At 44.0% G+C, this 17,684-nt stretch overlaps 1 protein-coding gene and 1 long non-coding RNA gene across 3 annotated transcripts in view; one reads left to right on the top strand and one right to left on the bottom strand.

The window, feature by feature from the left end:
• Nucleotides 1-17,684, bottom strand: part of LOC115759578 (nucleolysin TIA-1) — a 36,818-nt gene that overhangs the window by 9,957 nt on the left and 9,177 nt on the right. For both annotated transcript variants that reach the window (XM_030700546.1, XM_030700547.1), the window contains exons 2-4: nucleotides 3,781-3,868; nucleotides 1,639-1,714; nucleotides 1,441-1,537 (exon numbers count right to left, since the gene is read on the bottom strand). In XM_030700546.1, the coding sequence (XP_030556406.1) occupies nucleotides 1,441-1,537; nucleotides 1,639-1,714; nucleotides 3,781-3,868 (261 nt within the window). The remainder of the gene's footprint in view (nucleotides 1-1,440; nucleotides 1,538-1,638; nucleotides 1,715-3,780; nucleotides 3,869-17,684) is intronic.
• LOC115759579 lies at nucleotides 7,132-7,594 on the top strand. Its single transcript, XR_004017534.1, has 3 exons — nucleotides 7,132-7,206; nucleotides 7,283-7,432; nucleotides 7,486-7,594. It is a non-coding gene; the product is annotated as an uncharacterized LOC115759579 (long non-coding RNA).

Here is a 17,684-nt window from a genome sequence, read left to right on the forward strand (position 1 = left end):
GCACACTTGCACACGCCAACATGTGTGTGAGCCCCATGGAAAGCCCAAAACCCTTTATAGAGCGTCGACTAAACGACAGCTCGTAATTGTGTAAAATCTTTGTCGGCGTCTTCGATTTTGGGTCCTGGCTGCTGAGTCAGCTACTCAACCAAACAAAATATCCAAATTATTTCGCTGCCAAATTGCTAATAATAACTTGTATTGCAGCAACAACTACTACAGCTAGGCCCCGTACAATTCCCGCTCGGCCGGAGCACAGACAAAGCCGTGACAAAGGCAAATAAACAATGAGACCAATAAAAATCCGCTTAGGCTTTCATAGGCGTTTTTTATGACAACAATATAAATGCAAAAGCAAAAATTCATGCTCATAGTTGTTGTTGCCCCAAAAATGGGAACCCTTCAACATGTCAGACCTTCCTTCGCACGATAAATTCCACCTTGACGCTCTGTGTGTGTGTGTGTGTGTGTGTGTATGTGTGTGTGCTTGTGTCTGGCTGTGTGTGAGTGTGTGTGTGCCAAATGTTTGTTCTATAACCATGAAATTTTTGCTATCCTGTTTCTCAGTATGTGTGTGCCTGTGTTTGTGTGCCTTTTATGATAATAGTTTCGTGTTGGCAAAATTTATTTATCTGATTTGCGCCCTCTCCTGCTTTCTCTTGAAGTCTGTATCTGTGTGTTTGGGTGTGTGTGTGTGTAAGTCAAACAAATAAAAATTATGTTAAAACATGCAAATACGCATTAACTTTTGATTTATGAGAGACAAAGACGAAATGAAACGAACCGCCCTCCGTCGCGATTGTTCGCTAACTGTTAATAATGATTACGCTAGTTACAGTTAGTTTTGTGGCTAGGAGCAAGCTGAGGGCATTCGTGGGCGTGGCCAGATGAAAATTGATTCGCCGTGTCTAATAGAATATGTCGCATTACTTTTATTTTTGGGACCTTTCGCCGTCGACTAATTGAAAAAGTTTAAACCGAATTTTTAGACCTCGGCCCATTACGGAAATTAAGCGCGTGCGGTTTTTCAGACATCAAAAAATATTAAGAAAACATAATCTGGTGGAAAATTTGCTGCGACACGTTTATAAATAGCGGACGGGTCGACGGGTCGACAGGTCGGCGGGTTGGTGCTCGATGGGTCGATGGGTGGATGGGTCGGTTTCTCGCCGGCTTACTTTTCTGCTTTACCTTTGGCCCGTATCATGGCACTGATACCTTTGGCATTCATTGCCATAATTTCCTGTAATAACAGCGATGCGTCGACTCCTGGCAACAACGGCAAAAACAACAACCGCAACAACAATGGCTACAAGAGCAAAGGCACCTGGCTCGCTGACCCGCCTGCTTGGCTGCTTGGCGGGGTCGCCGGCTTACGCATACTCGTACGCATGGCCGGAAGCCTGGGGCCAGGCCAGGTGACAGTCATGATTTCCTTACCTTTACTCGCCGGCGGTTTCCGTGTGGCCCAATTCGTGCGAATTGAGCGGGAGCCAAGCCACTGCCCGTTCATGGCCGTAATGGCGCTCTCAGCTTCCTGTGGCGCGATGCAAAAGAATGAGAACAAGAGAATAAGCCAGTTATAGATAATAAGTAATAAAGCATGAGCATGCATTTAAATAGGTGCGCAACGCCTACCGATTTCTTAATGAAAGACACAAAACCGTAGCCCTTCGATTTCAATGTTTGTGGATCACGCACCACACGGCAATCGCTGCAACGAGAAAAGTGACAGAAAATTCAAATTAATATTCAGCGTAAGCTTCTTTAAGGAACTTAAAAATCTTTTACAGCAGGATCTCAGCATGATTACAATTCTCTAGGAATGTTTACGCTTCGTTCTCCCAGACAATTGAGCCGGACATTAAATTCGGAAATTTAATAATTTGACTAAAAACACTTAATTTATGATCGAGTAGCTGAGGCGTTTCTAGACATGATTATGATAGGACATTTAATCTCTATAACTTTCGAGCAATTGAAAAAAAGTTTGGCTAAAATATGACCACTTAAAATATTTATATTTATCTTCGTTTTATTAAAACTGTTTCATCTCAACACTTTAGTAGCGATTTAGTTGATTGCCCGGCGACCGCGCTTCAAATTGATTTCCCACAGCAATTCAAAGGAGTCCACAAATTTTTGGGGCCATCCGCCATGGCGCTGCCAGGGCAACAGCTAAGCCAAGCTGCCAGCAAAGTTTGGCAATTACCCCTGATCTGGCAGTTTAGTTAACACTGTGCCAGGGACGTTGGCAATGGTGGCCGGCAACTTTTTTTTATGATTATTATAAGTAAACTGGCGGCAGAGCCGTCGAGCGGACTGGCAGACGGCTTATTAAATATTCACACGCGCCGCGCATTTAACAAAACGGAACCAGAAATGCGCCAAGGCCCCAAACATAATGCCAAAACCAGGCAACAACAAAAAGATACTAAAACCTCAGGCAAACAAAAAAAAAAAAAAAGAATACTAAAATAAAACCCGAAAACAAAAAAGAGGCAAACAACCACGCATAAAACTTTTGACAAAGAAGTCGTTGGCCCCGTTCTAAGAAAGTGGCGGCGGCTGATCCCAGCGCGACGCACGAATGAGTCCGTATCCGATACGGAATATCTGTATCCAAGTTCGTCGCGGCTGTTTGTATTAAGCGTTTTGGCATGTTGGCTACCAGAACTCATCTCACGACAAATGCCAGCAGCGTATGAAAAGAAAGTTATTGAAGTCCCAGTTGCCAACAGGCGGTAACACAGACTCTTACTCAAACTGTGACTCAGAAGGTCGGGAGGTGATGTGAGGCTTCTGGTGTTTCCGGTTGCCTGCCGCTCCGGCTGCTGTTGCTGGTGCTGCATGTGTGAGCAATCATATCAGTGAATATGATACCCAAGATATATATCGCTAAGGTGCCAATCGATTGCTCAATAAGCCGCCAAATCAGCTGCTTAAACGCGTTGCCATCGATACGCCAACGCACTAGGTAATTTTACCATGTGAGAGGCACAATGCTTCATTAGAAGACATGCGCCGCTTATTAGCACGTTAAAGAGGTATACAGGCGCCTGGCCAAAAGCCTCGCAGCCAAATCAAAGCCCTAATCATTTTAATGAGTTTTAAATTATTAACATTTGAAACTGCGTCCGTTAACAAGGGCAGCGGGAGTGCTGGGCTGCTGGGGGCGGGTGTCGGCACATTGATGAAACAAACAAGCGCGTAATCCAAAAATCAAATACTTTGGCCAACATTTTATGCCAGTCGCCGGCGGGCAGGACATGCCACAGAGCCTCTGTCAGCCATTTGCGCCAAAACTTTGCGCCCCAAACAGCAGTTAATTAAGTCAAGTTTTATGCTTTGCTGTTGTTTTCGTCGCTGTTGACCATCAGCTTTAGTCGGTTGAGTCTTTTCAAGCCGAAAAACAGCAACTTAAATATTTGACGCTGTTGTTTCTCGGAATTGTTGCAACAATTTAACTTAAGCGACACTTTTTGTTTACTTTTGACAGCAGCTGGCAGGCTCAGCACAGTGGCCGCTAAAAGAGTTCGCTTAAGTGATATTAACATAAATATACTTTTCGTGAAGTTATGCATTTTTTATGTGAGCCACCAAGCGGCTTACTGCTGTGGGGCCAGCAACCACATCACATGCGCCTGCCAATAAATAGCGCGAGCGTCGAATGCGCGTCCCCAAAAATTGTCGAAAAACCTGGCAAAAATGCGTAAGGGAAGGCCACCTCGAGAGCGGAATGTGAACTGTGAAAAGAAAAATTTGCATTTTAATACTTACGAGATTTCGCCGAAAGGTGTGAATGCTTCGCGCAACTGCTGAGTTTCAATTTCTGAACTTAAGTCACCCACAAAGATGTGGAATTGTTCTGCAAAAGATACAAAAATAAGAAATATTGTAGAAAATATGTTTCAATGTGTCAGTATATTTGTATTTATGTACGGTTATGAATTCAACTTTTTATATACTCTATTATTATCCAATGTGGTTTCTAGCAAATTATTGATTTGATTAAATGTAATTTTTCTTTTATCATAACCGTTCGGGTATCCTCAACAAAAACAGTCGACACGATATAGTCCCTCAGATTCAACGCCTTACTTTTTATTGCGGGCAGTATTTATGTCGGAATCGTTCGGATAGATACATATTATATCATATTATTGTCATACGAATAATGCCTGCAAAATTAAGCTCTGTTATAAAATATTAAATTAAAACAGGTGTGAGAGTAAGATCAATAGCATCTGTTTCATTATATAAAGTAGGAGCATTGGGCAGAGTTAAAACAACTTGCTTAAGAAAATAAGCATATTAACAAATTCAAAGACCAGAAATTACAAGTTTTACTATTCTCCTCACATATATATCTGGCAAACCATAAACCATATGTCTACAAGAGATTTCAAGTTTAGCACAACAATATTATGCATTTCTGTTTAAATTAATGATTATGCTTTACAAAACTAATGTAACCTCACAGAGTAGGAAGTTGTTCGGCATTGCAAAAGTGTGCAGCAAAGATCTGGGTTTAGGCTCAAATTATATAAATACATAAAAGTGTATGTTTAAAAATTCATTTATTATAAAACTAAGACTTGGAATGAATTATATAAAATTATGGGCATTTATATTTACGAATTATTTTATTTAAGCTCTTGATTATTCTTATTTATTTTATTTAGTATTGAGTATGCCCCTAATTGATTTGCACCTAAACAAAACTAAGGAGCTCTTTCTTCATAAAGACAATGCGAAATTGTTTTTTGATATTTTCTTTTTGTTGATTGAGCCGGACACACGGACACGCCGCTCGATGCATTACAATTCTCAACAAGCTTATGCTCTGAATTGACTCATGCTGTGCTTACAAGTGGGATCCAGACGTTTGTTAACACTGGTTGCATAGTGTTCTCGTATCGATTTCTCAAAAGATCTCTAATTGGATTTGATGTTTCCGTTTCCTTGACTCGCAAAGCGCAGTTGCTGTGGTTTGTGTGCTGCCATTATGACTAATTAAACTAATCTAATTGCAAGTAAACTCGGCATATGCGCCCACCTTTCAAATCGTGTTGTATTAGGCCAAATGACAGGCTAACATTATGTACACAGACGGGGGACATACTCCCTGCTCATATATAACAGATATACACAAGCTATGTATACGAAATTCAGCGAGTGCACAAATTCAAAGGCTTTCGCTGTCATGCAGGCTGCACATACACAAATGCAACGAGCAAGATGCACAATGCACACATACACACTCACATAGAGACAGAACAGCTAAGCACATAAAGGCATACACAAGCACACACATACACTCAAAACGCAATCATTTATTATTATTTTTGTGTGCTTTGTCTCTTTGGCACAGAAAAAGTCGCAACGTTTCAGTCGCTGTCGACGTCGCAGTCGCAGTCGCAGTCGACGTGAGTGCTGCGGCTGCTGCTGCTGCTGCTGTTACTGCTTGACAGAAGCAGAGGTGGCAGCAGGAGGACGTTGCCGTTGTCCTTCGTACGCTTTTGTGTCAGCTAAGCTCACAGCGCTAAGGCTGAGTAAAACCAACCAGCATACAAAAACAACAACAACAACAACAACGTTAGTAACGACGCGCATGGGGTGGCAATGGGTTAAGGGCCAGCGTAGTGAGTTTTTGGGGGTCGTCACACACACACACACACACAGCCACAGAAGTCTTACCCTAAATAATTAGCACTATTCAACTGGGGCGACGACGACGACGGCGACGTTGGCGACGTTGATGGGCGCGGCTTTGACTGCCAGCTCGACTGCTGCATGTCCTGTGTCGTGCGTCCTGTGTCCTTGTCATCGTTGTCGTCGTCGTCGTCGTCGTCGTCGTCTGCAGCACGTGCAGAAATTAACATTTCCGGTAATTTTGCGAAAATGAAAAGCAAAGCGAAAAATTAACGGCAGCAGAAACGTAATGCGGAAAGCTTTTGTGTTAAATAAATATTAAAAGCAATTCGCCAGGCCAAGCCACAGCCACACGGCAATGATGACAGTGAGGGTGTGAGCAAGAGAGAGAGATTGAGAGAGCGAGAGAGAGGGAGACAGCAGGAATGTGAGTGAGCCGAAAAGGCTGTGAGGTTGGCTTTTAAAAACAAACCGAAACGAGTAAATCGCTGCTGTGTGCTACATGTGTGCGCGTGAGTGTGCACACATTTTTATTTAATTGGAAATTGCGTATACGCCACCATTAATGAGCCCATTGTAAAAGCAGTCGGCGGCAAGGCTTAGCTGGTTGCCATTTTTCGTAGCCGTGATTGAAGTTTAACTCGACTAGGAACAGTCGCAGGGTCAGGAGCAGGCCCTCAGTCAAGTTGCGACTCACAGCTCGAGTTGTTGTCATTATTGTAAGTCAATTGTGTATTGTCGTTGTTGTTGCTGTTGCCAGCTCAAAGGCGAAACGACAATTGAGGCATGCACGCAACTTGCGAATGACTTCACATTGGATGGCTGCCTGCTTGACTGGCTGGCAGTCAGACTTTTGGCTTATTGGAGCCACCGAATGTAATATTCATGAACCGGAACGAAAAGCAAAGTTCTTATTGCTGTTGCGCACAGGCAGAGAGAGGGGCAAAGAATGCGGAAACAGGCTGCCCGAGTGAGACAGACAACCGTGCACGCTAATTGCAGTCAAAGGCTGCTTTAAATTTACCTCGCATAGGCTGCCAAGACGACCTGGTGCTGTATTGGCAGCTCGTCGCTGCCAGCATTTCTTTAGGCCGCCTCATCAACTCGTTGCCTGATTAAAACCGTGCGTATGTAATGAGTTAATTAAGTTTTTGGTATCGCGGAAGTAGTCCTACCATTCGTTCAGCTACTGTATCATCGTGTAGACCAACACACGTGCACATAAATTAATTAAAAATCCTTGGCAGGCGCACGGCTGTTACAAGTGTTTTGTATATTTGCAGAGGACGCGTCTGCCCCGGCATGAAAGCGCTAACAACCTGCAGCCCAGGACACTGGCCATGCGGCTTGGAAGTGTGTCAGTAGTGCGCTGCCTGCCACGCCCACTTCTCTACCTTTTCATCACAGGCGGAAGCTCGGCCTATGTATGTGTGCTTACAGCTTTATTTAGTTTGCGTTGCCAGAGTTGTTGTAAATTGTATGTTATCCGTTTCCCCTGTTTGTGTTGCCTTTATTTATGTGTTGAGTCGTTGGATGTGTGAGTGTGTATGCGTAAGTGTGTGTGCTGATTTGCCATTGTTATTTATGCGTTTGTGCTATACCTTATTTCATGTTTGTCTTACATAAGCTGCAACGCTTAATTACACGCAATCGCATAAAGTCAGAGACTCGCAGGCAACAGCTAAGTGTAGGCAGCCCTCGAGTTGAATGGAACAGATTTATCGCTAGCTGTATGCAGCAAAGCAAGGGTTGTCGATAGACTTGCCAGGGTAAATATGTATGTCACCTTTGCATATATGTTATCGATTATGCATAGTAAAATTTATGCAGAAAATCACTTTCCAAATCCATGCGGCCATTGACCACATGGCGTATGCTTAATCGTAATGGCAATTATGTACTCACTGGCTAAATGGCAATGCATTAAAACTAAAAGCGTTTAGTGGCTAGTCGAAAAGCCACCAGCTGACCGACTGCTGGGACTGCCCGCTGTCATATAAAAGCCTAAAAAGAGTAAACAATTTGACGCTAACAACCGCAAAACGTGCGGACCGACAAAGCCCAAAAGCCCGAACCGCCCACAGTTTAACCCAAAAAATTGATGAATATGTAAGCAAATAACGAAGACTAACACGCAGCGGGATGCCACACATACTAATACACTGGATAAGTATATGCGGGTATATACATACACATATATACATATATAAAAAAAAGGATCAAAGTCCTAAGGCGCGTTAATTTTCCCAAACGTCAGCAGAAAAGTAAATCGGTGCCCAGTTGGGTCCGATACGGTTGGGCTCCGTATCCAACACAAAAATATGAATGCCGCTCAGCCGCACAGCCACAAATTATATTGAAATGTTAATAATCCAGTTGCTTAGACATGCTGTGCAGCGTTGGGTCGCACAAAAAGGACAACTCAACTGCAAAAGGATATTTACATGGAGATTTGCAGGCGGCTGCCCGCCGCCGTCGCTGACTTATGACTTTGATCAATGTCGGGGCACCCAATCAATTTGGTCCATTCTACATTTGCCGCATTTATGTGCCTTCGAGAGTCACTTATGCCCGCAATTTGGCACTGCGGTTATCTTTGGGAATAGGATACGGACCAGAACCAGGAACAGGAACAGGGACAGGGCAGCAATTGAAAGACAGGAACAGGGACATGCTGCCTGTTCATGTTTACATTCTACCCTCCCATTCACTGCCATGTCGCTTTGATATATGACACACAACTTGACTTCACTTGAGAGATGGGCGTGGGGACGCGTTTGGGGCACTGATAAGCGACTTGGTTCAGCAAATCTTTAAATTAAATTTGCCGACTCAAATCAGCAAGCATTATAAAGTATAATGTGCTTTTAATTTCATTCATTTGCAGGCTGCTTGGCCAGCTGAATGGTGGGTGGGTTGGCCAGTGGGCTGGGGAATGGGGATGGTGGCTGGGGGGAATACTAAATGAAACTAAAAGATCTAATTAGCGTTTAGCGAGCGTACACACCGAACAGGGAATAGCGACGGGCGTCAACTTAAAGCAAACTTTGTACTTTAATTTCAAGTTAATTACGCGCACTCGCAACTAAGTAAATGCCTGCCTGCCTGCCTGCCTGCTGAATGCCCGTTGCAAATGCATCTGCCACGCCGTTGCAAGCAGCAAGTTTCCGCAGCAGATTGCAAAACTGAAAGCCAATCAACTTATTTAGCCTCAACTTCTTTACCAGCTGACTGCTGTCTGTTCCTCTTGTCGGTTGTCTATTTAATGAAACAGCAGTCACTTTAAGGACTCTCAATGCTCAACACTCAGCTGGTCGAGCCAGTCGTTGACATTAGCAGCATTAAGCGTCGCCTTCGTGATTTTAATGGTGTTGCTAATAACACGGGCAGTTCCGTTTTCCCAATCTATTTGAGCGCTATTGACCTTACGCATTAGATCGATACAACTGTCTTCTAAGGAATTTGAATTCATCAAAATGCATTTTCTTAAATATGTTGCACACACCTAATGATACTTTTAACTGAAGTGCGTTTGAAAAGTAACTTGTTTTTATTAAAGAGTTTTGACTCATAATCGCAGTTCAGCAATTAAAAATTGAAATTCTGTCGTTCGTTTAAAGTTGGTCGCCGTTGGCAACAATTTTCTCGGTGCTGTGAAAATATCTGTTGTTGAGTTTCTTTGTAACGAAACAAACAGGATAACTGCTGGAGTATCGTCATCAGGTTGTCGCGGTGCGCAGATCAAATGAAATTTTCATCTTCATTGTGCTGTGCGTCGCGTCACTAAGCTATATAATTATATACATTTATACACTTAAACATTTCTACAAAAAGCTGCGTGGCTGCTCGTCGCGTGCTTGTATGTGTGTGCAAATGAATCTCTAGCTGTCTGCGTGTGCGTGTGTATGTGTCTGTGTGTGGCGCGTTGCTGTGGGGGTTGCTGACATCGAGGTTTGCTACCTTTTCGTGCCGTTGCCGCAGAAACTTTTTGGGTTATTCAGTGACTACGTTGCACTATTCTTAGCTAGCTGTTGTTGTTATTATTGTCGTTGTTGCTGCCACCGGCGACGTCGTCGTCGACGTCGTCGTCGTCGTCCTCGCCGCCACCGTCTAACGTGTAAAACAATGACTCATTAAGACTCATCTAAATTCTAATGAGATTCAGTAACTATTAAAAACAAAACATGGCAGAGGCAAAAGCAAAGGCAACAACAACAACAACAACAACAAGAAACTCAGCAGTAGCAGCAACTGTGGCAAAGGGTTGCTGCCCCAGAGGCAATGTCTCGTCTTCACGGGCCCCCGCCCTAAAGCTCTTATCAGAGCGCCCTTTTGCCTACGGCTTGTGTCCATTTTGTGCTGATTCTGCTGGTGTCTTTAAGTCCTCGGTCCCCCAAAAATTTAACTCATTTATATGCAAGTCGCCTGCGTTGCCTTTAAACAAATGTCAGTAATTTGATTTAAATTTGGCACACAAAAGGAAAGAGACAGGTACAGTGAGTGAGAGAGAGAGAGAGGCAGTGTGAGGGTAGGGTGCACAGAATGCAAAAAATTATGTGTATTGTTGGTTGTGTTTATAAAGCAATCAGTCCAGGATGTTTAGTATAGAGTGTGAGTGAGGATAAGGTTTTTAGGCCTGTTCTATTTTGGTTTCTGCTCGCGTGCAAATTTCGCATTTAAATGCCAGTCATAGGCGCTTGTTTGTCTATAGGCTAGGACTAGAGGATGCCAAGGAAAGGGGTCGGCTGCCATTTGCATTTGCTGTGTGTTGACAATTGTGTAAAAAGCGTCGCAGGACAAGACACTGCAGCACACATCACACACCCAGACACACATAACATACACGACAAAGACAGAAAGCGAAAGAAATGGCAAATTTGCGTATGAGAAATCGAATAGAGGCAGTCCAGGAGGCCAACGAATGCATTAAAGTGCTCCCTTGGCGAACAAACGAACATGTTGCCTTATAAATTAGAAAGAACATTCGCTTACTCTCTCTCTCTCGCGTACATACACGCACACATAGGCACACGCACTTGGCTGTTGAGTACATAGAAAACGAAATAGAAATTGCGTATGTTTGCTTTTTAAGGGCAGCAACAACCAACACCTAACTGGAACCACAGCAACAACAACAACAACAACTGGAGGAGCGAAACAAAAAAGGGCACAAGCATTCTGTATGGCAGGGTCGTGGCCGCCTTTGCCACCCATGTATTTGCATTGGATTTCGGGCAGTTATACGAAAAACACACTTCATAGACTGACAGCCAACCACCCACCCAAACGTTCACACACGCACACACAAACTGAACCCCCCACTAACAACAATGAACATTAAACGCCGTTTGTTGTCGCATTTACCGAGCGGGTTGGGGGCTGACGGGCGGCGCAGACAAACAGCCCGGCGGAATATGTTGCTGTTGTTGCAGTTGTTGCTGCTGGTAGCACATGTTAAAGGTAAACGCGACGCAGGTGAACCAGCTCCCAGCTCCTCGATTCATGCAATCTGCATATTTGCTGGGCGCCACGAAAGGCAAAGCAAGTAAAAACCTGGGTCAAATTGCGGTTACCGCTTCAGTTTTTCCTTTTTTTCTATCCATTTTCCCTTTCCCTTTTTCCTGTCGTGTCACTAGTTTTTAGTGTGTGTAAGCGTAGGTGTTGATGTTACCACACTCACACGCACACGAACACACGCACACATAACTAGTTTCAGTGCCATTATTGGCTCAGTCACACGCTAGACACTAGCCTAAAAGGCGGCTACGATCTTTTTTGGGCTGTCGGGGTCATGACATGACTAGTACATACGCGTCTCTATATATACACCCGGAATCAAGCTGGGTCTGGAACTACGAGCTGGGTTGCCTCGCGTTGGATTGTTAATTGTAAAGAGTTTGGCGTTTGCCATGTGTGGGTGCGGTTTACGGTTTTGCCAACAAACTCCGCACTGAAAGTGGCTTTATTTAGTTTCGCACATTCACAGTTAATTAATTTTGTTGCCAGGCCATAAGAATAGAAAAAAGTGTTGGTGCGTTTGATCTAAAAGACTAATGAATGCTGTTGAGTGGGGTTATATTGAAATGCGAGTAGCTGGGGCATAAAAAATGGTGGCAAATCAGCTAAGCACTTAACATGGAATTAAAGGTGTCTTCCAGTTTAATAGAAATAGAAATATGCCTTTGTGCTACAACAGAAGTCTTACTTTCTTTCCAGGAATATCGCACAGTACTCGGTTCGTAGTAACAATTAAGGCTGTGTAACAATTAAGACTGCTCCTGTCAGGAGTGTCGAATTAGGAGTTATCCCGGAGACTGCGCTGATCAACCCTTACACAGTTTCTTGTTACTTTCTTAATTACATTTATAAGTATAAAACACATATACACAATGAATAATGACTTCTTAAATAGCGTCTGTGCTTACAGTCTGATCTTTAGATTTATAAATTAGAGCATAAATATTGGCTCAACCTACATAACTAAATGTTTCTTTCAATGGGGATATATCCAAAAGCCTTGAGTAAAAATACATTTTTCACGATAACCTTTGTACCCATTTTCTAGGCTCCAACTATAGGGTATAAAAAGGCAGTGCCAGAAAATATTTATGTCTATCGTAAAAGTATCGTCCAGGCGACACCGTCTTGCGTTTGCGATCCTCCGCCGAACGTGAAGGTACGGAAGCGATAACAAAGCGATTTTTCTGGCTATGTAAAATGCATACTTATTTTCGTAGCATTCAAGAATTTCAATAGCAAACAGTCTTAGGAAAAATATGCTACATTCCAGAATTCATAAAGTCGAACAGCAAACAGTTTTGGACCTGATCGGCCTTCGACTCTTTTGCAATTTATTGAGTGCTTTATCGGTATTACAAAATATTTGGCAATAGTTTTAATTTAACCAAATTGAAACGGTGGGCGAAGTTGCAACCATTTCGTGCTTACTGAACAAAATTTGTAGTTTACCCAGTGGACCACGCTTTTTGCACATGGCCAAATGGCCACTCAATGCCAACGCTTATATTGTTGTTGGTGGACAATACAGACAATACAAATGCTAACAATAACCTAACGGGAAGGCTGGCAAAAAAGTAAAAAAAATCAGAAATCAAATTCAAAACTCAGTTCGCGGCTGCTGAATGAAATGTTGAAATTGCTGCGCTTCCAACGCGACGCAACGCGACGCGACGCCATCCGCATTTGTCAGGCTGCCCCCCCCCACTGTTGTGCACCCTTGGTCCGTAACGCCTACATCCGCGCCAGGACGAACAGCTGCCCTTTATCCTGCACTGTCCGCTGTTCCCTATGGGGCTGCGCAGCTGCTGCACTTTATTTCAGTCAGTCGCTTTTCTTTTTCCCTTTTGTAAGTGGCTTGTTTTTGCCATGTTCCATGCAAGTGTGTGTGTGTGTGTGAATTGCGCTCTTGTGTGCAAGTGCGGTCATTTAATTTCGATTTGTGTTTTAGATTGTTTTGCGTTGCATTTGTTGATTTTTGCCATTTAAATAGAAATTTTTATTTTCTACACGTTGCTGGACACGGTCAGGCCGGCGTGGTCCACGGTCCATGGTTTGGTCTCGCAGCCGTCGCCAGTTTTTTGTATGCCATGCATGGTCCTTGCCTTTAGCTTTTTTTTCTAGCCAATTTTTTATGAACGCGTGTCCTCGGGGCATTGCCAAAGCTCGCGCCTGGCAAATTGGATTTCTTCTTTTTTTCGGGCATTTGAGACTGACGAACGCCGGTCCGGGATCAACCGGCAATGGCAAGCTGGGACCAAACCTAATGCCAGAATATATACATATATGTGTATACAACATATATACCTGTACATATGTATGCAGTCGCTATCGCAGCCATCGCAGTCGGCGTTTCTATTAGTTACGCGCATTCATAAGAGCGGAAATTTAATCTGTACCACAGCCGAGCCCCGATTTAGTCAATTTAAAGCTGCCGGCAAATGTTATCAACTCAAAAATACTCGTTAAATATTTAAATTGGCGCAGAGCTAATGAAATAAAATCAATCCGCGTGTGACTGTGACGCAGACAGCCATCCACAGAGATGCGCGTTCATCTCTGCTGCTTGCCTTGCCTCGGCCGGCAGCCGGCAGCCGGCAGACGGCTCTTAGAACTCAACGCATACCGCCTTCTTTACCTTTTTATTTTATTCTACAGCTTCGTTACTTAACTGGTGGCAGCCGCATCAGTCAAAGTCAATGCAACATGGAGCCGAGCTGTGATTCGTTTATAACTTTTCACTTGGTTAAGTCAAGATTTATTTGAGCACATCATTTTTGCCGCAATCCTACTGTATTCTGCCCACTGTAGTTGATGCGTCTTGACATGCGGCACACGTAGCAGCTTGCTTTAAATGTTTAAATAGAAGCGAATACGCCAAAAATCAACAACAACAAAAAATCGGATAAAAGACAGCATATACACAAATCAGATACACGCAGAGAAAAAGAGAAAGAGAGAGAGAAATACACATACACTCAAAATTGGCATAAATAAGTAAGAGCAACGGCGGCCTCAGTTTGCTCGCTTTATTGTCAGCATAGCGCTTGTACATATGGGTGTGTGTGCGTGCGTCAATGTGTATATATGTATTTAGAGGTATATACTCAAATACTATACCCAAAGCGCACTTGAGTGTGTATCATCATCAACATCAGCTGCTCTTCAGCCAGCACAAGTCAGAGTCCCTGTTCCCTATCCCAAGAAAGCGCTAACGTTGAAGTTGCCCCTTGGCCGGCCCATTCCGCCGCCTTGTGCTTGGGCGCCCGGCCGCTGCTCCTGGCCAGAGATACAAAGCTACAGATATAAGCAGTAAAGCTGTGGAGCTGAGTGAGTGTGCGCCCACTACAGTGACAGTATCTTTGGCCGCTTAACAGTATTACAAGCAGACTTATGAAAGAGCTGGGCTCGGGTTGGGTACTCATCCATTCCGTGCAGTGCCCAGCCCCGTCTCGTCTGTAATTTGACTTGACTTTTACGTATCGTCAAGTACTTTTGTGGTTTTGCCCACTCGGGGGACATTTGTCAGTCAAGAGACAAATTTAATTTTTGTAGACAGACAGCGTGAGCGAGGGGAGCATCAGTTAGAGAGCCAGAGTGAAATGGACTGCGATTAGATATGAATGGCAATGAAAGTCATAGCAGCCATATATGACGAGCATCGGACCAACTATTCCGGCTATCCAACTGTCCGACTGTCTTTTATTGTATTAAAGACCACTCGTTAGTCTAACCCCGATGGCCCCGCTTTCTGCCTGCGTGGGCTCAATTCGTTTTTCATATGCAGCTGGGCGCACATGTGGGTGCACATTGTGCGTATACGTAATTTTATTACAACTGCCCAAGCAATACAAACTGCCCTATGCCCAATGGTTGATGCTGTTGCAGTCGCAGAGACCAAAATGAATGGGCAGCAACTATTTTCGGGGTGCTCCGTTGCCGCTGTGCCCCAGTTTGTGGCAGCAGGCGATGCACAGAATTCATTTCGCATTGAAATAGCTGTTCAGAGAGCAATTAGCTGAAATTATTGTTGCTACGTGTGCGTCGTCACTTGCCGGGTATTCAGCCGGATCTGCGTGAGGCAAGCATGAGGCCGAGTTTGTGGCAAACGGGGCGTATGCTTAATGCGTGCAAGTATGGTCATTATTCAGAGCTTGTTCTGGGCCAAGCCAAAAAAATGCTGATTTGCGGTTTGCCAATGCCAACCACACGGCTTCACCAACGCCCACGCACTCCCACACACACTTACTCACTAGAACACACACATAGAAATTCAACATAATTTAGCGAAGCATCCCCCCATAGAATGTGACGAAGCGAACCAAAGTCAAGTCGCAGCAAAATTATGCCAAAACAAATCAAGCAAATGAAAATATCACAGCCTCAAAATCAAGACAAAACACACGCAACGTTTCCCATAAAGGGGGCGTGGACAGGGCGCAGGAGGGTGCCACAAATGCTGCGCTTAATAGGCATCAGCTGGGTATTAAGTTGTTGTTTTTTGCCATCGATTTTGGTATCGTCTGCCTCAGTTTTGTTGCCCCATCTTGGCAGCATGACAACCTTTTTTCAGTTAGCAATACAGGAACCTGGCCTGGACCCGCACAGATTTTGGGCATTTTAACAAGCATTTACCCAGCTGCGGGACGCGTTCACTTGCCTTTCTCGCCTCACTTTTATTCAACAAACAATTTGCGGAATGCCATTAGGTGACGCCTACTGCTGAAATTATCTGTGCCATCCACTTTTTTCTTATTTGGCATCTGCCCCAGCCGCGAGTGGCCGTTGTGGGCGGAGTAAATTCAATCACATCATCTTTTGTTGAGCTCAGTCGCCGCACTCAGCCAACACAACAAATAAAATATAATAACAGCGCACAAAAAGTGAAAATGGCTAAATAAAAATGGCAAAAATTCTGTCGATGGTAGAATATTTCAGACAAATTCCGAATGCGATTGAGAATTATAATGGAGAGAATGAATTTCTTAAATCTAAGGTCTATACATTGTCATAAGAAAATAAATCTTTAAGATAAAAATAACATTTAATTATTTTATCAGAATAACTTCTTAAAATTGCCGAATGTTTAAGATTAGTTATGTGGCTGGCAAATAGCTGGACATTCCTGCTTGTACATCATATTTATCAACATATACATTAGTTGACAACCACTTTTTGGCACTTTGAAACTCAGTACATAAAAGTAAATATAAACACGCCTTAACCACATCAAGAGAAAAGCATTTAACGACCTGTCTAATTACATTAGAAACTTTAAATTCTCTAAACTTGAATAGCAGCCGCAAAATGCTTCACACGACGGCAACAAAAACAGAAATTAAAGCGGAACTTACGAAAAAAAAAAATTAAAAATTAATAGTAGCAACTAGCGAGTGTCAATGGAAACCACAAGAACAACAACAACAACTGCTGCTGCTGCTACAAACAAAAACTAACCAACTAACAAAGTATAAAACAAAAAATAAACTATTGAGTGCTGCTCATTGCCGCCGTCTCCAGCCACCCAAGCTAACCGCCGACTGGCAGCCTCCACGAACAAAAATTTCTAATTTAAAAGTTTTGCGACCAACCGACGATGAGTGAGGCAGCCGAAACGGCAAATAGAAAACAACAACAGCAGCAAAAACAAGCGGCAAATAAAAACGCAACAGCGCCACATAAAGAGACATACACCCACAAACTCACACACACACACACAAACACACATACGCACGCACACACGCTCACACAATTGCAGATAATGCAACCCCCACCCACTTGTGGCAACGCCAGAAGGCGAATAAAAAAAACGTTAGGACCAACGTGTGGGTGGAGAAAGCAACTTTGGACAACTGCAGCTGCAATTTTGTTGCTGCCATCGTAGACGTTGTGTTGTTTTTGCCCACATCGTTAGCAAGGCGCATCGGCAACATTTCGTCAGCTTCCGCCTTGCCCGCCCACCCTCCGGCAAGCCGGCCCACAGGGGCAGCCCAGTGTGCCAGCCAGTGAGGCAGTGTGGCCGTCCAGCCAGCCGTCGGTTGGAGCACAGCCGCGTCATGCGCGTTGCTCCTGCCCTGTTTGCGATTGCGATTGCAGTCGCAGGTCGCCAACAGCCCCAACCCTCGTCCTGCAACCGCCCGCTGCAGCTGTGGGGCGGGTAAAGCGTTCGTCTTTAGTCGCTGCTCGTCGGCAATCGTTGGCAGCAACTATTTTTATACGCTGCACAGTTGCCATCTGTATGTGTGTGTTTGTGTGCTGCCTACCTTTTGGGGTTGGGGGCGCGTTTGTCACTGTGCATTACGTTTAGCATGCATCGTGGCCCCCTTTCAGTGTTGCAACAATGTTACCTCAGCCCTATTGTTGTAATTTGCTTGTTGTTTTGTTAGCCTGGTTCGTTGGCTTTGCCGGTCTTGAGGCACATTTTCCAGCATTTCACAATGATTTTCATATTCGAATCGTGTGCATGTGGCTTGCTAGCAAATCGAATTATATTTGCTGCATGCCACAAGGCA

The sequence above is a fragment of the Drosophila novamexicana genome, unplaced genomic scaffold (assembly GCF_003285875.2).
Source record: "Drosophila novamexicana strain 15010-1031.04,08,12 unplaced genomic scaffold, DnovRS2.1 tig00000308-arrow-arrow-pilon, whole genome shotgun sequence".
NCBI lineage: Eukaryota > Metazoa > Arthropoda > Insecta > Diptera > Drosophilidae > Drosophila > Drosophila novamexicana.